The sequence below is a fragment of the Rhamphochromis longiceps genome, linkage group LG17 (genome assembly GCF_057381845.1).
Source record: "Rhamphochromis longiceps isolate RC_006_pf linkage group LG17, R_longiceps_female_GT1.1, whole genome shotgun sequence".
Lineage (NCBI taxonomy): Eukaryota > Metazoa > Chordata > Actinopteri > Cichliformes > Cichlidae > Rhamphochromis > Rhamphochromis longiceps.
The window spans coordinates 36,946,070-36,970,435 of record NC_140573.1 but is presented as its reverse complement, the minus strand read 5'-3'; the positions used below and the strand labels follow the sequence as shown (position 1 = coordinate 36,970,435).

Genomic DNA, 24,366 nt, shown 5'->3' with positions numbered 1-24,366 from the left:
TGTCGTCATAAATACACATTCCTTAACCGTTTATTAATAGGACCTTTGAGCTCAACGGTAATTAATTAGTAGTGGAAATAATTTCTGGTACCCATCACAGAAATGTAGCAGTGACAATAATATTGTATGCTGTAATCGTACTGGGCAATTAGTGATACAAAACAACTGTTTTATCCTGTGAATAAAAGTATATGTTTTTGTCAATGTACCATAATAACAGAAGCGAAACACAATATTGTGTCAGGACAATTCACTATTTATGCACAATAAATAAAGGAGCATAGCGCGACAATTTCTGTTCAGCGCCAGACTTGCTTGTAACCTATATCACTAATTATGTTATGAAAATGACGTATTAACTACTAAAAAACACTGACCTTCGTGTAAATGCTTGGAGCAGACTAACCTGTGAGCTGGAGGGTTCTGGGACGTTATATTTGATCTTTGAATGGCTGCGATCCAGGCCATCCGTCGCGTCTTTGTTACTTCGGAAACATGGCTTGAACAATTTCTCTTCAACGACGTAATCCGATAACAACCGATCTCTTTACCCGTCAGCTTCTCGTGGCTGTCATGCGACCGGCTATTGCAGTTAATAATACAACGGCTTCTTGACATTTTTGTGTTTCTTTTTATCGCTGTATAACTGATTTCAATTGAAAGCCTGCGTGCGCTAGTACCGCTTGCCACGAGTTCCCAGAATCCTTTGCGGTTCTACCCGTGAATGACGTCACATTTTCAATCTCTATATAATATGCATGTTAAATTTTATATTTGGGGTAAAATATCAAGTCTTTTCAAGTAAACCGGTTCAAGTCCAATTCAAGTCCCAAGTCATTGGTGTAAAAGTCCAAGTCAAGTCACAAGTCTTAGAACATTTTTTCAAGTCAAGTCTAAAGTCATAAAATTAATGACTCGAGTCTGACTCGAGTCCAAGTCATGTGACTCGAGTCCACACCTCTGCCTAATAGTATATAAATCATAAAATTTGACACCCTGCCCCCCCTCCAAACAGATATTGGTTTGTTGCTTCAAGACAACACTGTGCGACAAGGGTAGTCAAACACCAAGTTATTCTATAATAAGTTTTATAAGTACAACAAGGATGAACAAATAAATAAGCAACAAATAAACAATGTAAACATTTCACAGAACAATGAAACACCAAAATACATCCAACATTTGACCCTAACCCCATGCACATGCACGCACACACGTTGTGTTTCCATCACTTTTGGGGACAATTGAATTGAAATTGAATGATTTACCTTGCAATTTGTCCCCATAAAGTAGGCGAGACCTCACAATGTGAGTGTGTAAACAAATTTGTGTCCCCACAACAATAAGTAATACACGACCACACACACACACTAACACACACACAGACACAGTTACTTTACCAACTGACCCCTGAGCTCCTAAGTGTCCGTCAAACCTGATTCAAGGACCCACTCCTCTACTTCACTGTCACTCTATGATAGCTCACTGTCCTCACTTTCTGAGGACAGAAAGTGCACATTCCCTTGGTTTCCTTCCATAAAAGGTTTTTACGTCAATGTCCTGTAATTATGAGTAGATTGCAAAGTAAAACACATTGACTATGATCATATAAATGCACACAAACACATCTCTACACACATATGCTAATGCATTATATTGCCTGAAAAAAATTAGGCTAACTGCACAGTGTTGCCTTGAGGCAACAAATGAAAATTAACAGTTTTACTGTATAAATAATTTTTAAAAAGTAGAACAAACAATCAAATATGTTTCTTAACATATTCATGCACATACAAGTATTTTTATATACATTTATTTCACTATAAACATGTAAAATAGTTATCTTTATCTTGCCTCCTAATGGAGATGCCTCTCATGGAGTGCAGCTTGCAGAAAGGGGTCCTCCCCGCCCCAAAAATAAAGTCACACCACCTTCAACTCATCATTTTATTGGAAAGATATGTGCCTGGTAGCATTATTTGAGAAAAATTTAAAAAAAAAAGAAAGTTTTTTTTGTTTGTTTGAAGGGCCAGTGTAAGGCATGAAAATGTGGTTTGTTGCCTCAGGGCAAAACTATGCAGTAGAGGGTTAATATAAGCCACATAAGCTTCGGCGCCTAATAAGCTCATCACTGGACCCACTTCAGTTTGCCTACCAGCCTGGCATTGGAGCGGATGATGCCGTCATTCACCTCCTACATCGTTCCCTCGCTCACCTGGAGACCGCTGGAAGCACTGTGAGAATCATGTTCTTTGATTTCTCCAGTGCCTTCAACACCATTCTTCCCTCGGTTCTAAAGGACAAGCTGGTGAACTCTGGAGTGGACCATCACCTCACTACCTGGATCCTGGACTACCTCACCGACCGACCACAGTATGTGAGGACTCAGGGCTGTGTGTCGGACAGGGTCGTCTGCAGTACGGGGGCCCCACAGGGAACGGTTCTGGCTCCGTTCCTCTTCACCATCTACACTGCAGACTTCTCCCACAATTCCACCCAGTGCTTCCTGCAGAAGTTCTCTGATGACTCTGCAATAGTCGGCCTCATCACTGATGGGGACGACAAGGAGTACAGAGGTCTGACCCAAGACTTTGTGGACTGGTGCCAGCTGAACTACCTCCAGATCAACGCCAGTAAAACCAAGGAACTGGTGGTAGACTTCCGCAGGCACAAGCATTCTCCACTGCAACCACTGAACATCCAAGGTATGGACATTGAGGCTGTGGACAGCTACAGGTACCTTGGTGTTCATCTGAACAATAGACTGGACTGGACTCATAACTCAGACGCCCTCTACAGGAAAGGGCAGAGCAGGCTGTACCTGCTGCGGAGACTCAGGTCGTTTGGAGTGGAGGGCCCACTCCTGAAGACCTTCTATGACTCTGTTGTGGCTTCTGCTATCTTTTATGGCGTGGTCTGCTGGGGCGGCAGCATCTCTGCTGGGGACAGGAAGAGACTGAACAGGGTGATCCGAAGGGCCAGCTCTGTTCTAGGATGCCCTCTGGACCCAGTGGAGGTGGTGAGTGACAGGAGAATGGCGGCTAAGCTGTCATCCCTGATGGACAACATCTCCCACCCCATGCAGCAGACTGTGACAGCACTGAGCAGCTCCTTCAGTGGGAGACTGCGGCACCCACGGTGTGGGACGGAGAGATTTCGCAGGTCTTTCCTCCCCACTGCTGTCAGACTCCATAATAAAGACTTTAACTGATCAAGCACACACATCCATACATATGCAATAATACTAAGTGCAATAATCCTTTCTGTCATCGTTGTATTTTTACTCAGTTGTATATAGTATTTGTATTTGTATTCTATTTTTATCTTATTGTATATTTATTTTATTTTATTCTACTGTATATAGTATTTTATTTTATTCTATTCTGTACAGTTGTGTACTGTATTTATTCTTATTGTATTCAAATTTTTGCCTCATAACTTTTGCACTGTCCACTTCCTGCTGTGACAAAACAAATTTCCCACGTGTGGGACTAATAAAGGTTATCTTATCTTATCTTATAATATCTCGTCAAAATATCAAGTCGTTCCATGTGTAGTTTGTCCTCACCAGGACACCGTAAACGCGTTAAAATAACGCGGTGCCGTGTGGGTATTATATGGTATGTGTTTTTAGCTGCGAATACACAGACAGTCGACAATCCCTGCTAATATGTGAGCTTTAGAACACAGTATGTGTAGCCTTGTTTAAATCAATAATTTACTGTGTGCGGTAATCTTTCTGTTGTTTTGATAAGACCCGCCACAGACCATGGAGTGTTTTTTTTACGCGTTTAGCATATGCACAGTAAAACTAGGCTACGATGCTAACGTAGCTTCCCTAAAGGACAGAAATGCACTTTAGTTAACTAAAGCTGCTGTACAGTTAAGCAATACTGCGTGAAGCATGAATGAACCTTGGTTTTAATGCAGTAATCGTTTAATATTTATCTTCTTTAAGTCAGAGGAATAAAAGCTGTTCTTTGTTTTCGACTGTAACGCTAAGTGTGTTGATTAACTGATTGAAAAGCTCGGGTAGCTGTAGCGACTGAGACAATGGACGAAAGTGCCGAAACTGCTGAAAACGACGACATTGTCATCATCGTGGAAAACGAGGCAGAAAGTTTACCAGCGGAAGAAGAGAGACTGAAACAGCAAGCCACATTCGGGCTCATGGATACGTGTCCTGTCTGCAAGTTGAGCTTTCACAACAGGGAGCCCAAACTCCTGCCGTGTCTCCACTCCTTCTGCAAGAGGTGCCTACCTGCCCCCTTCATGAGTGCCGAACCAAGACGCGACACCCAAGGCCAAGTTGACAACAGCAAGTCATGTGAGGAAAATTGGCTCACAGATAAAGTTTGTCTGTGATAAGCAAACCATGACGTTTTGATTATGTGTGGGCTATTCCACATCAATTCCCCCAAATTACTGTGTAGTCATGTAATGTTAGATTTATCGGGAGGCGCACAGTGGGTTAGGTGGAAGGTTACTGCGTGGAGTTAAAAGGGGTCTAGTCTAAATCGGGCATCAGTATGGAGTGGAACAGTCCATGTCCATAAAGGAGAGCAGTTTTCTATGATCTTTTGTCCCTTATTGACTCACGGCAGGAGTTTTTGACTCAACTCCTGCTGTCTCTCCACTCCAGCCTCTAGACTTTGGCCAATGATGTTGAAAGGTTTGTTGGTCCTGCTGTCATCTCTAGGACTGACAACTGTCCCCGCTCCCCCAAACATGCGCACACACACATACACTGAAATGGATAACAGCTACTACAGATTGATAGATAATCTCCAGCATTATGCTGCACACTTTAATATGTCTTAAAGATATGAGAGTTTGAAAATTGCAACAAAAAAGTTCCAAGTTTTAATAAATAAACACAATAAACAAGTGATATAAAAATATGAATTTTTAAAAATTAATTTTAGGAAAGTAGGGAAGAACATTATCACAATTTTTTTGAAATGTTACTACTAGAGACAAAGTCTATTTAGAAAAGTCTAATTGAAATTGTTATTTTTTTGAAGTATCACAATAAACTTCATGGTTTAAATACACCTCATGTGTTTTAACATATCTGATTTTTAAAATTCAGCCCCCTATATTTGAAATGGCTCTTTCTACAAGCCTTAAAAGATAAAAATGCAATCATTACTATTAAATTTTTAACACACACATACATGCTCTAAACACTCCATTTCAGACAGTCTGGTTCTACTCTTGATTTTCTCCCTTTAAGGACTTTATTTACAGGATAATGCAGAACTGCATGAGATCTATATGATGTCTAAATAATACTGTAATGAAGACTCTTTTAAATCAACTGATTGTAAAGGTCGTATTATCAGCGCTAATTAAGCCTGTTTCAAAAACAGAAAGAACAGTTTGAAACTGCTGCAGAGAAATTGAGATGACACAGTGGACTTCTAAGGAGTCAGAAATAAATCAAGCATAACTAAAACGAATTTTTATATATATATATATATATATATATATATATATATATATATATATATATATGAGAGAGAGAGAGAGAGAGAGAGAGATAGTGCTTAACTCATTTATTAGCCCATCACCCAATGTAAAGTTTATGTAACAGCTGCCGTAAATTAACAGTAGTGATAATTACCAAAATCATTTTTTTATCTTTCTGTAATGGTTAATCCACCAGAATGCGTACGCTCTTTACTCAAAATTATATTGTTATTGCTGAAATATAATTTTTCTTGTTATGGATGAATTTTAAAATTTTACAAAAAACAGGCATTATTATTTTTTGATTTAGATCCCAAATCACAGCTATTTGCTTACGTTCCTGAGCAGAAAAATTCGTTTTAGTTATGCTTGATTTATTTCTGACTCCTTAGAAGTCCACTGTGTCATCTCAATTTCTCTGCAGCAGTTTCAAACTGTTCTTTCTGTTTTTGAAACAGGCTTAATTAGCGCTGATAATACGACCTTTACAATCAGTTGATTTAAAAGAGTCTTCATTACAGTATTATTTAGACATCATATAGATCTCATGCAGTTCTGCATTATCCTGTAAATAAAGTCCTTAAAGGGAGAAAATCAAGAGTAGAACCAGACTGTCTGAAATGGAGTGTTTAGAGCAGTCTGAGGGATGAGCTTTGTTTTAAGCGGCCGTGTTTCGTATGGTGTTTTTTGAGCTAATGTCTTTAGTAATGTCTGTGTTCACTCCAGTGGTGGGCATTCGATGTCCAGTATGCAGACAAGAGTGCTGGGAGATGGATGTGCTGGACAATTTCTTTGTAAAGGATTCTGCCGAGGTGCCAAGCAGCACTGTGGAGAAAACCACGCAGGTTAGTCGTTGAGCTTATAACCTGAGCTGTTCCTTTCCCTGAGCTTTGATTTTATTGTGATACCACATTCCTGTAACTACACAACTGATTTTATTTTTACCCTTCCATTGATTTTTGTCTTTAAAGGTGTGCATGAGCTGTGATGACAACACAGAGGCAACAGGTTACTGTGTGGAGTGCGTGGAGTTTCTGTGTGTCACGTGCATTGAGGCACACCAGAGGGTTAAGTTTACCAGGGACCACACCATACGCCAGAAGGAGGAGATGTCTCCAGGTATTTTCTTTCCAGGAAAGCCACCTGTTTTTCCTGTAATTGTTAACATGGTGATTCTTCTCCGTGACATTCCTGATCTGTGACGTTACGCTTCCCTCCTTGTTTATACACCAGATGCTGTCAGCCTATCCACACAGAGACCCGTCTTTTGTGACATCCACAAGCAGGAACCGCTGAAGCTGTTTTGTGAGACTTGTGACCGACTTACCTGCCGAGACTGTCAGCTCCTTAAGCACAAAGATCACAAGTATGGAGAATGTATTTCTCTATTCACAGTAGGTTTATAGCTGTTTAAGACAATGGTGTTGCAGCACAATTAAGTGCATTGTGGTTAAGCCTGCCACAGCTTTTAAACACACAATTTTTCCATGTTGTGTTGTTTGATAACAGGTGTCTATTTGTACCTGATTATTCATGCTTAAACATCTTTGTGTTTAGCTACCAGTTTTTAGAGGATGCATACAGAAACCACAGGCAGTGTCTCGAGACCATGACGCAGCAGCTGCAAGAGAAAAGAAAAGCCATCGAGGAAGTATCCAGCTGCATCAACGGCGGGTAAATTTACTCTGCACAGCTGGAGCTTGATCAGAGAACCTGTTTTAGCTCCACTGCAGATATAAAGCGTTTTGCCATAAAAAATATTGAAGTGGAAAATTGAGCTGTATGAATTTAGGATTTTGGTTTTAATTAAATTAAAAGGGATTTCCACTTGATTTATATTCTTGGATTCCACTCCAGTAGCTTTACGTGACTTGCTGTTTCAAGTCATCTTTATTTAACTTTTCCTGGGCCTCAATGCGGACTCTCAGTTGATCCGCTTTCTAAAATTAGCAGTTCCCCTTTAAACCATCCTTCCTTTGATTGGCTGCGCTTTGTAAACAGCAGTTGGGTGGGGCCGCTGTGCTCACAGCCAGCTCTGTGTGCTTGAGATGGCCATATTAACAACATCCACCTGCGTAGAGTCAAGAGTAGAAAACACTGTTTAAATCTGGAGCTTATGGCTACAGGGAATTCTGGCATACACGATGACCTGATCGTTTAAAATTAACATGTGGAAAAGAAAAAGCATAATAAAGTCCCTTAAAAATTAGACTGAAATAAAATCCAGATTAAAGTGAGCATTATATGAATTTCACTTCACAGACTGCAGCAAGTTGAGGAAAATCGGAAAGCTGTAACTAATGAAATAAAGAAGTCCATCTGTAACTTGATAATGGAGATCAACAGGAAGGGAAAGATTCTGGTTAACCAGCTTGAGGTACGTGTGACCTGATTTCTTTAGGTGTAGTGATGTTTGGGTTTCTTTTAATTTTAATTTTAATTTTTTAAAATAAACTTACACATTTCCCCCCAGGCTTTAACTAAGGACCATGAGTTGGGTTTGAAAAAGCAGCAGGAAGAAGTCAACTCTCTAGGCAGGCACCTAGACCACGTCATTAGCTTCACCAAATGGGCCACAGCTAGCCACAGCGGGACAGCTCTGCTCTACTGCAAGAGACTGGTGTGTAACTTTTAGCATCAAACAGCAATGTGGATTACTGTACACTATAAAGTACATTGTAGCTATTACTTGTTTTTGTCATTTTTCTAATATGTAATATTATCTGCAAAACTTGGTAATCTCAGTGACCTTAAAATGTCCCTGTTTTTTTCTCCTCCTCCTAGCTCCTTTACCAGATCCATTACCTGATGAGAGCACACTGCAGTCCCTCCATCGTCCCTCAGAGCTCAGTTCGATTCCAGTGTCGCTCCGGTTTCTGGGCTACAAATGTAGACCTCGGTAAGGCTGTCAGCTGCTCTCATGTATAAGAGGCAATGTATACTGATGGTAGCAAGAACAAAAGCTAACTGGCTGCAGAACAGCACATTTGAAAGGATCATGTGGGCCCTAAAAATTCAAATCCATTTTTATAGTGCCCGATTTCCACACTTTATAACATGAGGCAAAGACCCTACAGTAGAAAGGTTATGACTGGGTTGTTCTATGGTCAAGCATTTGATAACAGAAATAACTCCAAATTTTATGTGTACCTTTGCTCATTAGTGTTATTTATTCAACAAATTTACTGATGTTTTTTTTGTATGTTTTTAAAAGTTCAAATTCAATTATGCTTATCAGTGCTGAAAGTGATTGTTGTAAATTTTATGCATTTACAGCTATGGTCTAAAATGGTTTAAAACATGGTAGTCATAGAGCCTTCATCTCACATTTATTTTCATATTTGATGATGATGATCATGAATGAATGGTCCTAATTCTTGACAATCGTTTCTTTAAAATCCAGATAACGTGCCAAATAAATTAAGATAGTTATAGTATGTCGTATTTAATTACTGTCAGCTGCCTGACAACAACAGAGCAACTAGTGTACAGATTCAACATTTTAGGATTTACTTACCTGGATGATTGAGCATACATCAAGACAACTGGTTAAAAAATAAATGTGGAGATGTGGCTGTAAATATATTTTATAAAAGTCTCTGCACAGCTTAAGCATATAAGGACAAAAACACAAACCTGCAACCCCCACACTCAAAACTGGAGAATTTTTAGGTTGGGTAAATGTTGCATAAGATTAACATTGTTGTATTGAGTCATTTGTTATCTTGCTGATGCACGTGCATGAACCTACATCAGTTGTAGTCAGAAGTTTACATGATTGATGATTAATGATGACTCACTATGGGCATGACTGTACTGGTAATTTTTGGTTTTGATGATTTCTTTGAACTGTTCTTTTTGCAGGATGCAATGATTCGTACAGCATCCGTCTTTAACGATTTAGGGAAAAAAAGAACTGGGCGCACAAGTTTGAATTTATTCCGGATTTTCTCTAATCTACACTGGGCATAGATACAGACTTAAATACATATAAACACCCCCCACTAACATCTGGTTAAATGTCCCTTAAGAAGTTGCACCTCAACCAGAAGCTTGAACAAGTTTCTGGCGTAATTCTGGCTGGATATTTGACAACTGTTTTTGGCAAAATTGTTATATGTCGTTTAAATTGGTTCATTTCATGGCACAGGGCCCGGCCTTTAAGCATAGTACACAAATTTTCAGTATAGTTGAGGCTTTGGGAAGCTTAAGGCTAGCCTGCTTTATCCATTTCAGATTTGGAATGGCTTGTTTGGGATGATTGTCCTGTTGGAGCACCCAGCTGATGATCAGAGTTGAAGTTGATGAATTTGTAGGAAAGTCCTACTCCTTTGGTATTCTAACCAATCTGTACAATAAACCAGTAACACTGACAGCAAAACAGTCCCAGAACATCATGCTGCAGCCACCGTGCTTGACAAGTGCTGCAGTGTTCATTGCTATGAAAGCCTTATCTTTACTAGTCCAAACATACGCCTTGTTTTTGAGGCCAATTAGATAAAACTTTGTCTCGTCTGACCATAAAACTTCTCCCCAGAAAGCGTCCAAGTTGTCCACATGGACAGCTGCAAGTTTCAGTTGAGCCTGAAGGTGTCGATTTTGGAGGAGAGGTTTCTTTCTTGGTCATCACCCTCTCAGTCCATGGCAATGTTAAAGTTATTTCACTGTTTTCAGTTTACCTGACCATCAGCACATAAGAGCTGCCTCAGTCACTCCATCATCCAATCAGAGAAATGGTGACATTAGTCTGATGTTCAGACTGTTGTCATATTGAGTCATTTGGTATCCTACTGATTAATATTCGTGGACTTCTTTGGGTTATTTAGGTTCCATATATTGGGGATGGTGGCATAAACTGCATGAAGAAAAAAAATAGTTCTGCGTCTTCGGTTTATGTAGTAGTTTGTCTTTTTTGGGGCAGGTTCCCTGGTAGTAGAAAGAGGCCCCAGTAGGCCACCGATCACCAACCACCAGACAGGTCCCAGAGCAGAAGCACCCACTGGAGCTCTTTCACTTTCAGCTCAGCAGCGACAGAGCACACTCGCACAGCTCCAGATGCAGGTAAAGGGATCTTTCAAGCTGTCCTTGGCTGCCTAAGAATGAAATGTAGTCATAGATATTCTTAAATATCGTGGACTTTTCTACATACTGTAGCCTTTTAATCTTGCCGAATACTCCTTTGATCAAGGTTGACAAGCTTTCCCAACAGCACCCCAGGGGGCCCCCTCCTAACTCGTGGTCATGGCACCAAAACGTCAGGCTACCTGGCCCCCCACCACCAACCAGACCTATCCATGGAGGTTCCTCTCCCTCTCAAGGTGTCCCCAACATGGTACAGCAAGGACGCAGGTATGGAAGTTCCCACCCCAACCCTCGAAGCCCCACATCATCTCTGCTTAACAACATGAGCTTCCCAGCTGCTCAGGTACGTCAGGTTGTGAGGTTTTGTTAAATTTAAGTACATCAGTGTTTGTTTTTCCTTTACTAAATGAAACAGTGGGACAAATTGATGCATTTTTTCTTTCTTTTTTAAATCTTTAAGTCTTTTAAGTGTTCTTTGAACTTGTCTTTTCTACATATAGTCTTTGAGAGATCTGATCCATACCTCCAGCTTCCCCCCTAAACCTACAGATGGGTCACAGGGTGTTTCCCGCTTTCCACAGCCTCTCACGTCTGGAGCAGCTACACAGATGTCACTGCACCAGGTTTGTAGGACCGTTATCATAAAGATTTTCAGTCTGACACAACATGAGTCCAGAAAGTGAAAGCATTTGCTGATAACTGAACTTTGTTTGGCGTTGTTTCCTTTAGAGATGCCTACCAGAGTCATCTTTCCTCAAGAGGAGTGAACCTGGTGGATCGGTCCCCTCCATCACTGTCTCTGTACCCAAACCCAATTTCCCTCCTATTCTAGCTTCAGCAACTGCTGACAAAACAGCCATGCTTAATCACATGGCAGGTCATTATCTGTACATTGATCTTTTCATTTACAAAAAATGGCTTTTAAGGTCTGAAGTTGAGTTAAAAGCTCCATTTTGGGATTGGTTTTCAAATAAATAAAAAAATTTCCTCCTTTTAAAGGTCGAGGGAGGCAGAATTCCCCCATGGCAAAGCCATCATCTTCAGACAGAAGCACAGGGTAAGAAGTGAGCAGAGCATCTGTCACAGTGCTACTTAATCCTGTAGTTTATTATTGTGATCATGGATTAACTGTGAATGTATAGCAGACTTTTTTTTTCTTTAAAAAAAAAATCAAACACTGCTCTGTGGGAATCTGTATTGAAGGACGACTTCTTGGAAGCAGACTGCCGAGACACCATCAGCTCCTGCATTAAAGCGACGAAGGAGAACCTCTCCGGGTCCTGTTATTGTCATAAAGGACGAACCTGAGGACGACGACGAAGTCCGTTTCGTAAGAGTGGCATTTATAAACTTAGGATATTTACAGATTTGCCATTTTGATCCAAATGTATCATTCCTAAAACGTATTAAAAATCGATCTTTGACATATTACCGGCCCATTTTCAAAAAAGGTGGTTATTCTTTTTGAAATATAAACCGTCTGTGGATAAGAGACAAAGTTGAGAATCAACACAGAATGCTTGTGACTACACAGTATTATAAATACAGTGTATAGTTATACAGTATACAAACAGGAAAATCTGTGGTGAAAATCACTGCATCTGATTGACAACTCACTGAAAACTATTGTTGGTATCCAGACAATGCAAAGGGTAAGTCTTGCATGCAAAGAAAATGTAAGTAAATAATATAGCAGTCAGGCTATAATAACTCAAGCCTAACTGCTCAACACTGCTTTTACCTTTTGAAGTTCAGGCTCTGGCTGCCGGGCTGGGTTCAGCATATAATCAGATTTAACAAAGCTTTGTGTTAGCATGCCATTTGTGGAGCTGCTTGTAGAGACTGAGTTTTGTTAGCAGTATTAAACAGTTGTATCTGTTCTGCATGCAGCTTGCATTTCACCTTTCATACAGTAAAAATAAAAGTAATGCCCATATATCCGCTGTAGACCGTTGCACTTCATCTGACTTTAGCGCAAATGGGCAGGAAGGAAAAAGCTTTTAATTTGCCTAGAGTGCAGATAACTGGAGAACCTTTTGCAATGCCAGTAAGAAAATAATTGTAAATTTTGCATAATTACTGAATCTAGTACATTATTGCATTACTGAAAATGTAAAGTGATTACAATAACTTGTTACTTTGGTATGTGCAACACTCAACTCAACTGAGCAGTAACCTCGATCTCCTTGATGCCAGCTTATTCTGACAAAACTGATATACAGCAGCAGCGTTTAAGCTACCAGTTTATGCACACATCCCTGCTGGGAAACTTGTCATGTTTTAAAAGATCAAGAATTGAAATTCATTTCCAGGAGTCTTCTGTCCTGAATAGAGAAAGCATTCAGCTCACCATTGGAGAAAAGTTCAAATTCCAGAATGTGTGACAGTATAGAGAAGCATAATGCTCAGACATGTGAATGCACCAATGTGTTTTTTTTTTTTTTTTTTTTTTTTAGGACTTCCTAATTTTAGCAAGACAATCCTAAAACACATTCTGCTCATATTACAACAGCATGGCTCCAAAGTAAACGTTGGAGGCGTTAAACTGGCCTATCAGCAGTCCAGACCTATCATCCATTGGAAAATCTTTGGCAAAAATGGCCTGAACTTATTGAGCATTTATCAAATAACTATGAGAAAACATTACTGCTCTCAAAAACACAGCTGGTGGTCTCACTTCCCAAACACAAAGGAGCAGGGATGCAGTATTAGTACAGTAGTAGTGGTGATTTTGGCAGCATGTTGCTTGCATCAAATTTAAAATGTTTTCATTTTTAACCCTTATCTGTAAAAGACTGAGCATCCAAGTTTGTGAATGCCAGAACTTGAGAAAAAGGCGACATAGGATTATTGCATCTGCTAGGAGGCTGAGGGATACCACTGGCTTCCGCTGCTATTTTACATTAGTTCAGCCTCAAAATCATTGCTCCTTTTTCACTCTCTCCCACCTACAGGTGCAGTCCAGCGTCGGCTCTAGCCTGCCAGATAGCAGCACTGGAGCACAGTCTAAGCCCCGGCAGCTGCAGAAGGTCTCCCCACCAGCACCACCCCCTGGATCAGACTCCAAAGACAGGCGTCCTCAGCCCCAATCGCAGCCAGAGTCTGAAAAGAGAGCCGAGCCCGAAGAAGATCCTAATGAGGACTGGTGCGCTGTCTGTCAGAACGGAGGAGAACTGCTCTGCTGCGACAAGTGTCCCAAAGTTTTTCATCTGGCCTGTCACATTCCCACTCTGAATGAATCCCCCAGGTGAGAGATGCCTTTTTGGGATCATGCATAGACACACATGAATAAACAAGAGGTGGACAGGGTGCATGAGGAGGAGTGCATTTCATCCCTAAAACCTCTGTTAGACTATTTTAGCTGGTCTGAACATTGTCAGAATCAGAATCAGAATACTTTATTGATCCCTGGGGGAAATTATTTTTTGTTACAGTGCTCCATTTTAAACCAACATTAAGACAAGACAGACAATACACTAACTAAGAATAGTACAATATATACATATATATACATACATACATACATAAGTCACTCATAAATAAATAGTTGGAAAAGAAACATGTGTAGTTGTAGCAGCAAACAGTGTGTTAAGTGGATGCGTTGTACAGGGAGATGGCCACAGGCCATGTGTAGTTGAAATGGTTATTGTCTGTAATAGTTGTTGTATATAAAGCATATTGGACCATCAACATCATAATAAAATACAGATTTTTTTTCTTCAACCATTCTGAAATAAAAAAAAAATTCTGTACCTTCCACCTTTTTATCTTTATAGAATAAATGTAGAAATTGGTCTTAAATCCCTTCTCCGTTTGGCATTGATGAAGTCTAAAATCTCTCTGTTGAGCGCATGGTTATTATTCTTGCCCATAGTTAGCTTGTTAGTCTGTGCAGGCTGCTCTATGCAGATAAAATGTTAATCTTATTCAGCAACAGGTGTCCAATCATTGGGCGTTTCCTAACTGCTTTTCTTCACCGTACATCTTTCCTCAGCGGCGAGTGGTTCTGTTCATTCTGCCGAGACCTTGTCTCTCCCGAGATGGAGTACAACTGTGACAGCAAGGATGCCCCCATCTCTGAAAAGTTTCCACCTGTTGACAGAAGGGTATGCTAATCAAGCTGCCATTTACATTTATGTCCACGAATTAGTTTCAGTCCTTCAGCCTGCACCCTCTGTTTTACAACTGAAAAGATTTTAGTTTGAGTTTCTAGTGCATTGTATCATAGTTTCTTTTCTTTTTAGTACATAATGGAAAAACGAAAGGTCTGACTTGCCATGAAAAACATGTCTTACAACAGCGGTCTCCAACCTTTTTTGCACCACGGACCGGTTTATGTCCGACAATATTTTCACGGACCAGCCTTTAAGGTGTCGCGGATAAATAAAATGAAATAAAACCAGTACCGGTACCAAAAAAACAGAAGATGAATTCATAACACACGGGAAAAGACCCAGGGAAATTGAGTTAATGATAAAAATTATTAAAAAAAATAAAGATTAAAACCCTGAAAACCATAAATTTCACACCCAAGCCTAAATTCTTGCGGCCCAGTACCGAACGACGCACGGACCGGTACCAGTCCGTGACCCGGGGGTTGGGGACCGCTGTCTTACAACTATAATTTGGTTATTTAACAGCAGCAGGTCAGGTTGGATTTAAAAAGAGCATCAAAGAAGTCTGAGCCTGTTAAAAGTCTCATTGGAGATAGATTTCCTGCTCTGTGGGGGGGAAAATGGTTAAATTACTTCAGAATAGCATTTCATAATGTTCTCATGTCCCTGAAGCAACATTGTTGCTGTTCATAGGGACAGCAACAATGTTGCTTCTAAACCCAAAGTTATGTAAGATCTCTCTGGTCACTATCATTTAAAATCAATGAAACTGCATTCCATAGAGGCTAAAGAGGAGAGGGGACAGGCCAGTGCACTGTTGGTGCAGCAGCTAATATCTGCAATGGTTTTGTGGTATATTAGTGCTAATGGCTCAGGTTAAAATCACAGACGTGAAAGCTGAACAACTTTATCAGGCAAACATCTCCAAACACAGCCAACCTAAATGGGTATCACTGTCAACATTGCCTTAAAAAAACATCTAGCACTGACCAAAGTGTGAACATAAAATAAAAAGCCATCCATCCTGGCCATCCAGCGTAGATGTTAGTGAAACTGTTGGGAAGACAACGTTGGAGAAACGTGAACATTTTATTTGTACTGTATAATCTGCAGATTCTGACAGAAATCTGCAACTATCCTTTGAAGCACCGCTCCTCTCTAAAGCAGCAATAAGGATCATTATTAGGTTATTTACATTGTTATGTAAATAAAAAAATAACTTAAAGCAAAAATTGGGAAACGTAAAGTCCGAAGTCTTTATATTAAGGCCATCAGTCAAACAATATTGTTTGGTCTGGTTCTAAACAGAGAGACTTCTTGTGTGACGTCTTCTTTTGCGCATGCACTAGAGCACGTTTGCTGTCGCATTTTATTTGTAGTGTGAACAAGCAGACAAAAAATCAGAATTGAGCATTAAGACCTGCAGTGTGAACTTAGCCTTATTTAAACTGTGATGTGATGCAGAATTTTTCTTTAATCAATATTTGATGTGTTGTCTTTGTACTTTGTACATTTTTCAATTAAATTGTAAGATTTACATTTTTACACATTTTCACCGTTTTGTTTTTTAAACTTTACACAAAGTTTTACATTTTTTTAAATCTAGAAATGTGAGAGGCTGCTTCTTCGTCTTTTCTGCAACGACTTCAGCACCGACTTCCAGCAGCCAGCTTCTCCTTCAGTAAGATGCATTCAATGTTCAGTCAAAACTTCTGTAGAGCATTCTGATATGTTATTTATGTTATTTTATTTTAGATATGTTATTTTACGGTGCTATTATTTCAAGTAAAATGAGGCAAAAAAAAAATCTATAAATTTTTATTTACTATAATAAGTGGGGTTTTTATTCCCACTTTTGCCAATGTGTTACTTTTTTCTCGTGTACTTTTTAATTTTACTCATTCCACTCTCAGTAACTTTATATAAATTCTGTTGTAACTATCTTCTCATATGAAAGTGATTCATAACTTTTGAGAGAGTTTCACACAACACTTGGATTAGGTGCTCAACTTTTATTGTTCTTCTTCTAAACGTAGGAGACGAGACGGTACAAAGAACTTATAAAGACCCCGATGGATTTGTCAATAGTAAAGAGGAAGCTGGAGTCAAAGGCAAAAGACGGTGAAAGTTATGTCAGTCCTGAGGGCTTTGTTGCAGATGTCAGGCTCATATTTTTCAACTGTGCTAAGTATTACAAGGTTGGTCTGATTTATGTTTTTTTTTTTTATTTTGTAAATGCCAGTCATGCTTTATTTAATTGATATTTCCTTTATTTTGCTTTAACTGAAATTTTGTTTTTTACCAGCCAACCTCAGAGGTCGGCAGTGCGGGTTTGTACCTGGAGGACTATTTCGAGGAGCAGCTGAAGCTCATTTACCCAGACAGGGTCTTCCCCGGTGGGAGGGAAGAACAGATGATCCCCCCTTTAGAGGACGAGATAGACGAGGAAGAGGAGATGATGGAGGACGGTGCGGCTGACGTTAAAGATAAGCCACAAAGCCCTGCAGAAAAGGGGATCCCCCCAGTAGAGGAAGACACATCTCCTCTAGAAGACAGAACAACACCAGCAGCAAAGGAAAAGTCGGACGCTGAAACGAGCGAGAAGATGACGGGCAAAGCGATAGCTGCCACAGAGGGAGACGCACCTCCTGCAGACGAAGTAAAGCAGGAAAATGTTGCTGCTGTAAAACAGGCGGAAAGCTCTCCAGCAACTCAGAGCGACACAAAAGACGGAGTAGCTTCCAGCTCCGCAAAAGAGGTAAAACCTCGGATTACTACGGACACAACAACAGAGCCACCTGAAGCTCCGCAGGAGACGTCTGCTTCTGTGGACACAGCCAAGGAGAAGCGATAGATGGATGTACAGCAGATAGGAAGAGGAACTGTTGATAATGACGATGGATGAGTCCAGTCTTCCACAGAAGGGGCCCCAGTGGGGACCTACATTTGCTGCAATCATGCCTTTGTTTGTTTGTGTTTTGTAGTATGAATGTTGTTTTTACGATTGTATTTTTATTTATGTTTTATTTGATGGGAATGGTGCAGATTAGCATAGTTTATAGAGATTGCTCAGCTATTATTTATAGTTGGGATTTTAATAGGAAAAGAACTGCTGTACTAAATGGGCTTTAGTAGCAGTTATGCTTTAGATCCACAGCAAAGATCTAAAAAGCTCTGTGTTCTTCTCTGAATGGACATTTGATATCTTGTAAAAGATTATATTCAGTGATGATGCCACTGAAAAGCACATAAATGACATTCTTTGTTCAATATGTACAGGTTATCAGTCGTCACGTTGCTCGTCACCTGTACAAAATAATGATGTATTTTGAAAGCAGCCAAAAATAAAAGTTTAAATTGGTAATGCATGTAGAATGTGTTAATGCTAACATTTCTGTTTAGGCTTTTACCTTCATGATCAAATAATGTTAAAATGCAAAGGCTTTGTTTTAGTATGGTATTAACGCTACGTATGCAACAAATAAGTACTGTAGTTTCTGTACAGAAGGAAGTCCCACATTGATTGCAGTCAAACCATCTCTTGTGTTTCCACTTTCCACAGAGCAGTATTCTGTTGTTGGTATCGAGAAAAAAATGCTTCAGATTTCAGACGTCAGAATCTGTCGTCATTGTCATGTTTTACAAATTGTGCTCTACAAGATGAGAATGGCTCAAAAACTGACACAACATCATCATCATTAGCGTTAATATTCTCGCCTATATTGTTACTTTATTACTAATCAAGCATACTGTAAATAACTTAACAATGTTGAGCATAAAAATACCTGAATTTACAGTATTTGTAATAAACAGGGCTACATGAACATCTGGCTTGTGCTTGCGTCCCTCTGTGATAATCTGTTGGTTGTCATTTTAGAGTTCATGTTTTGGAGCTATGAACCGACGAGCCATTTGTCTACTGCAGTACATGCAGAAAAGCATCTCTAAATCTACAAAAGGGACAAATGGGCTGCAGCAGCAGAAGACCATGCTGGGTGCAACTCTGAAATGCACGTGTTGTAGATTGTAATCGAATCTTTTATAAACCACCATCTCCATGCTAAGAAAATTGTTGTATCACTGGTTTAGATTGGTGATGGTGGTTTAATGGTGTGTTATTTTTTATTATTATTATTTTCTTGGCACATTTTGGATCCCCCGTTAATCATTCTGTCATTTAAACACAGCCTACCTGAGTGTTGTTGCTGCCCATGTCCATCTGATTAGACACCATGTTTCTAAGATTTTTAGGGCCGAGTACAGTGGGGTCAATTTTATCTGAATTTATAAGCAAGAAGAGGATCGTCCAGTCTTTAACAGAAACTTTGTATGTAATTTTCAAACTTGACCCATTCAATCACAAAGTAAAAGCAGACTGACTCTGTGTTATTCCCATCTTATTACATCAAAGTCGCTCTGAAAGTAGCAACTGACGAGTGGTTGCAGATCTGGTCACAGTCATCGAAGTAACCATTTCAAAGGCATAGCCAGATTGTAAGTTCATTATACACTGGGTCAATAGTTTTGGTCATGGTGCAATCTTCAACCACTATTTTCCCGACTGTAGCATTAAGTGGCCATTCGAGGAAAAGTTTTTGACCCTTCCAGATTAGCTTAATTTTTCAGTCCTTCAGGTTGCTCCACAAAATAGCACAGGCTGGTATATAGGACAGACTAAGACTCGGTTGGACCGTCTATACAAAGGATGGGCTATCTATACACCCGTTCGTGGTTTACTTTGGAAAACATGGCAGATAGTCACCCAAAAAAAGTAGAAAGACGGGTAGTAGAACGAACCGACAAAAGAAAAGCAAGCACCAAAAGAAAACATGGTAATTGTAACATAAAAAACCCCAGAAAGACACAGGACCAAAACTAACGGTCACATAAACCCTCCATAAGTCAACAATTTGTTATTTAACTGAAAAATCTATGAGGATTGCAAGCGTATTTGTTACAGTTTGGACACACTGGAATTATATCCATTTCCCCCTACTCTTAGTGAGAAAGCAAAGCAGATTTTTAAATTATTTGTAATCTTGATATTTGTTCTGAGATTTCTTGTTACATGTCTTTTAGAATATTAGGAGACCCCATAGACCACTAGATGGGGCTTTTAAGTTGCCCTTCACCATGTGAATACTGTTTGTATATTCATAAAGTAGTGATGGCATCTCACATACACAAAGTTTCCTTTTAATACATTTATACACCCGACTCTTTGTGTTTGAAATTAAAGCTGCGAGATTAAAGTCGCTTTTTGCTCTCCAACATTTAAAGCACACAGATACACATTGGCTTTAATTCCTCTCAGTACTCATTCTTCCTCGGCTGTGGTCATTTTGAACCCTGAAACCAATTTTTCCGATGATCACTTCCAAGTGGCCAAAAGATCAAAGAGGCCTCGCCTTAGAGGAATGCAAGAAAAAATAAGCGTGGCTCTTATTTATAGGCACCTGGGGCCCAGCCAAAATGGTGGGCTCAATTAGTGGTAGAGCAGCATTTTAACTCATTTGATGGATGATCCTTTTAGTGTTGGTGTTGGGTGGCTATCACTTAATTTGCTGTAATTGATACCAAAAGCCCAGTAGCTGCATTGGTCAGCTGAATAAATGCAACCAGACAAATTTTCCCCTCTTCCACTTTCCTCCTGCTGGTTTTCGAGGTTTGGTGCATGTGAAGCTGATTGAAAGTGCCAAGGTATGAAATATATGTCAGTGTAATTCTGCAATATCTTTGGATTATATAACAATTTCCAAAAATGGAAACAAATGGAAAATATAGTTTTCTGCATGGAAAAAGTAATATTACCTGCTTGTGGTGGCCTTAATTCCTTAATGCTGATTCAGTTGCTGATTTTGAGTCGGTTTCCTTTTCTTCCTCAGAAATGCGAATGTGCCATTGGATCACAACAAATGACATTCATTCTTACATACCCTCTTCTAAATTTTTCTCTGCCTGTTTTTCCTTGGTGGCACTGCAGTGGTGTGGAATACCACACAATCATTTCTGTGGCTTGGCCCCGTTTCGGAGCGAACAACTTGGACTCACCTGCTTGCTTGTAATTACATGGCTCAGCTCCCTCTACAGTTTTTGAGGTCGTGTTGTAAAAGCACCACTGTCTTCACGTTAGGGGAACCCTCACCCACTTGATTCTAGGGTTTGGAATCAGGGTTTGGCCTCTTTTTAAGGCGCCCATTGCTCGGCTTACCATAGAGGTCTATGGGACTATTCAGGTTTTGCCAGGTTCTTCTTGCTCAAGGCGGCTGTGGGGCTTTAGTTAAAGTCTTTTTATATGATGACTTTTGAATTCTGTCCCTCAGATTGCATTACAGATCCCACTTTTTCCTTGGATATTGTCTCTTACTGATGGCTCCTCTCTGTCACACTTAGGTCCGACAGTATCACAACCACTCAGTCGCTGTGATGTGCTAAGGCCTGCCAGCCATGTGACACCAACTGTGTTTTTAACCTCATCTCTCTGCCAACCTTCAGAGACTGTGCTGAACTGGAGGGTAAAGAAAAGTGGAGCAAAAATACATTTCATCTATGTGTGAAACCGTGTGTGTCTCTGGTGTCTGGTATCATATTATTAAAGAAGTAGGAACTTTAATCCAGGAAATTATTTGCAAGCATCATGACTCTGCTAAAGATAACATTTGTCTCAATCTGCAGAACAGTTTCTATATCATAATGTAAAAATGTGTGTAAAACACTGAATGCACATTGTGGTTTGCTTTTTTAGTCTATTAAAAACCTTAAACCTTCTTTTTGCATTACAAATAGTTGTACTCAGGACAGCTTTAGAGGTTAACCTTTACCAAGGTGCCAGTGGTGTTTCTTTGAGAACCTGGAAGCAGATGACCACTTCTCTTTCGATGTGGTGAAGTACTTCAAACAAGCACGATTGTATAGGAAAGACAGTTATGGTTACAAATGGCAGTCAGTTCTCTATAATATATAGGGGGTTTTTTTTTCAATCAACTGTGCATTTATGGTCTATTTTTACATTTAGATACTATATAAACTGAAAACTTACTAATTCAAATCTGTCACTAATCACTCAGGTGAAATCCAGCAGAATCTTATAACTGGTCCCAAGAACTTTGTGTTGAAGGTGACTCTGAAACCATCCATGCCTTCGTCTCTGAATTCTGCTTCTGAGCTGAAATAAATAAATAAATAAATAAATAAATAAATAAAGCCATTGACCACAACATTAAAAGCGCTAGCAATTTACTAAAGCAATGGGTTCTGGCATTTTTGACACATACCACCTAAACACTGTTGCGTACCAAGCATTCACCTCCATTGCAAAAACATTCCCCAACAGGAAAATGTGGTCCACTGAACCTCGAAAATACTTACAAATGGCTTGAGAACATACTGAATTAACACTTTACAGTCTCTGAACATGAGTTATTATGAGGTGTGCAGTGGGTCCTTAGAGCAGAGGGTGGAGTATGTTGTCAGCTAATGCTAGCAAGCTTAGTTAGCAAGCCACAGGGGGCTTGTTCAGATTAAATCGAATAAGATATAAAGCATTCTTTCGTCTTCTTCTTCCTCTTCTTTTGTCCCTAGCTGGCGGTTGGCAGGGAGGTTGTCCACGAAGCCAATACGTCGCTGTGGGTGTCGTAGGGTTTCCATCTTGATCAACGATGCACTTACAGGTCTTGTGGTCTCTTGCCTTCACCTTTGCTTGCTTGAGGGTTAGACGTTGTTGTTTAAGATCATCTTCAATTTGCTTGATCCAAGTCTTCTTGGAGGTCTCTCATCACTCTCACTCTGATGCTGCTGCATCAAAAGGCGGTATGGCAGGCGATGGTTGCTCATGCGGCAGATGTGGCCAAACCATTGCAGTCGTCGCTTCCTAATCAGCTCTTCCATTGAGGCCTGCTGGTGACATTGACTACGTATCACGCGTTGCTTAGACTATCACGGAGGGACACACGGAGAATCTGATGCAAACAGTGCATTTGGAAGACCTCAGGTTTGTTGAGGTCGTGTTTGAGGATGACCCAGGTCTACGACCCATAGATAAGAATGGGGAATCCCAGTGTACGGTACAGGCGGATTTTGACCAATTCTTGAATTCAAGAATATAAAGCATTAAAACACATTAAAAAGACAACAGCCTTAATGAACACAGTGTAGTTTGAACCCAGAAGCAGGGTTTTATACATCATCATTTCATAACAGGATACCCAGAGATGCTAAGTACCTCTTGGATTAGGTGTTTACACAATAAACTGCACAGAAATCAATATAATTTTACAGAAGCTGATTTTAAAAAAAGGCTCCACCACCACAAATGTGCTAGAGAAGTCCACTTGAGTGACCCCAGTCAGCAGAGGTGATGTCTAACAGAACGTGAATGGGCATGCTCCATCTACAGCCTGGTTCTGCTGGAGACTGCTTCTGGTTAAAAGGGAGTTTTTCCTTCCCATTGCTGCCAAGTGCTTTTTCATAGGGGGTCACCTGAGGGGTTTCTCTCTGTATTACTGTAGCTGTCTTTACCTTACAATATCAAGTGCCTTAAGGAAACTATTTTGTGTTGTGTTAACACTACAGTATCCTAAATACTTTTACTTTTTTTTCATGTATGTCACATAACAGAGATTTTCATTCATTCAGAGCAGCAAATAACTATTCAACCGCAGCCTTTCACTCAAAACCACAAATTAGAGCACTCGGGGGGATGAAAATTAGAAGGTTACATAATGTTGAGTCCACGAATGTCTGAATTGAAGCACGTCTTCACAGAGCCACACTTCACGCATGGCTGAAAATGTTCGCACCACAAATGAATTTCTCCTTTGTTAGCGCTATGCCAGATGTGTTGAAACATGGATTTTACAAGAGTGGAATGAAACAGGCTCTGGTATTAGACCATCAGGGTGCAAATAAACATTTATAATTTCCTTAACCACTGTGCGCTGTGTTTAGGTTCAGCTCAGTTTGCTGTCGTGAGTGCCGCTGTGACAAACTGCTGCTCGACACAAGGAGCCATTTCATTTCTCCTTGCATTTTTCTCTGTCTTGGAAGACCAAATACGACATGATTCACTTGGTATTAAAGTGTTTCATTTAACAACGCTGATTGTGTTTTGTACAGGAAAAATGCCCGACCATCTGTGAATAATAAAAACTGTGTGTGTGGTTGATTGTCTTGATGTTTTTGTTTTTTCTTTTTCCGAGAGAGCTAGATCGTCTGCCACAGCAGACTAAACCAGCCGCCGTCTAGTTAACATTACTGAGGTTTCTAGAATGGCTGAACCCTGATAGGATGTCCTGTTTTTCCTGTAACTCAACTCTTCAGATTCCCCAATCATGCCACAGCATTTCCAGTTTGTGAGGATATTTCCAGTTATTCCACTTGAAAAATGAATAATGGGAATTCTATAAAGGGAATGTTTGCTTCTTTCATTGCCTCATTTTAAGGCTGACAAATTGCTTGAGGTGGATGCTTCCTACCATCCGTAATCAACTCTTCTCAGCAGCGAGCTGCTTTTCACCACTGCTGTGCTGTTCCAGGCCAGTGGAAATACAAGGGAGAACCATAATGGATCTGTAATCTAAAATTTGCCACTCTACATGGAAATCACAAAGGCTTGTTTTGCGGCTTTGCAGCTGCAGTTGCAGTAGCTGTTCTATAAACTATCTGGGTTGAATGGATTGACATTTGAACTTTTCAAATG

The 24,366-nt window shown here is 40.0% G+C and overlaps 1 protein-coding gene across 3 annotated transcripts; it reads left to right on the top strand.

The window, feature by feature from the left end:
- Positions 1–3,585: 3,585 nt before the first annotated feature.
- trim24 (tripartite motif containing 24) lies at positions 3,586–18,508 on the top strand. Of its 3 annotated transcripts, none has more exons than XM_085386494.1 (19): positions 3,586–4,327; positions 6,199–6,317; positions 6,444–6,591; positions 6,706–6,838; positions 7,030–7,146; positions 7,735–7,849; positions 7,946–8,092; positions 8,257–8,371; positions 10,394–10,533; positions 10,682–10,897; positions 11,055–11,177; positions 11,284–11,431; positions 11,554–11,611; positions 11,758–11,884; positions 13,509–13,801; positions 14,549–14,660; positions 16,276–16,350; positions 16,706–16,867; positions 16,975–18,508. In XM_085386494.1, the coding sequence occupies exons 1-19, from the start codon at positions 4,054–4,056 to the stop codon at positions 17,521–17,523; spliced, it is 3,171 nt and encodes a 1,056-aa protein (XP_085242620.1). In that variant the 5' UTR covers positions 3,586–4,053; the 3' UTR covers positions 17,524–18,508. The 3 variants fall into 3 exon arrangements, with proteins under 3 accessions (XP_085242620.1, XP_085242619.1, XP_085242617.1); XM_085386493.1 differs by having other exon boundaries at positions 10,661–10,897; positions 11,758–11,875; XM_085386491.1 differs by having other exon boundaries at positions 10,661–10,897.
- The last annotated feature ends 5,858 nt before the right edge of the window (positions 18,509–24,366 follow it).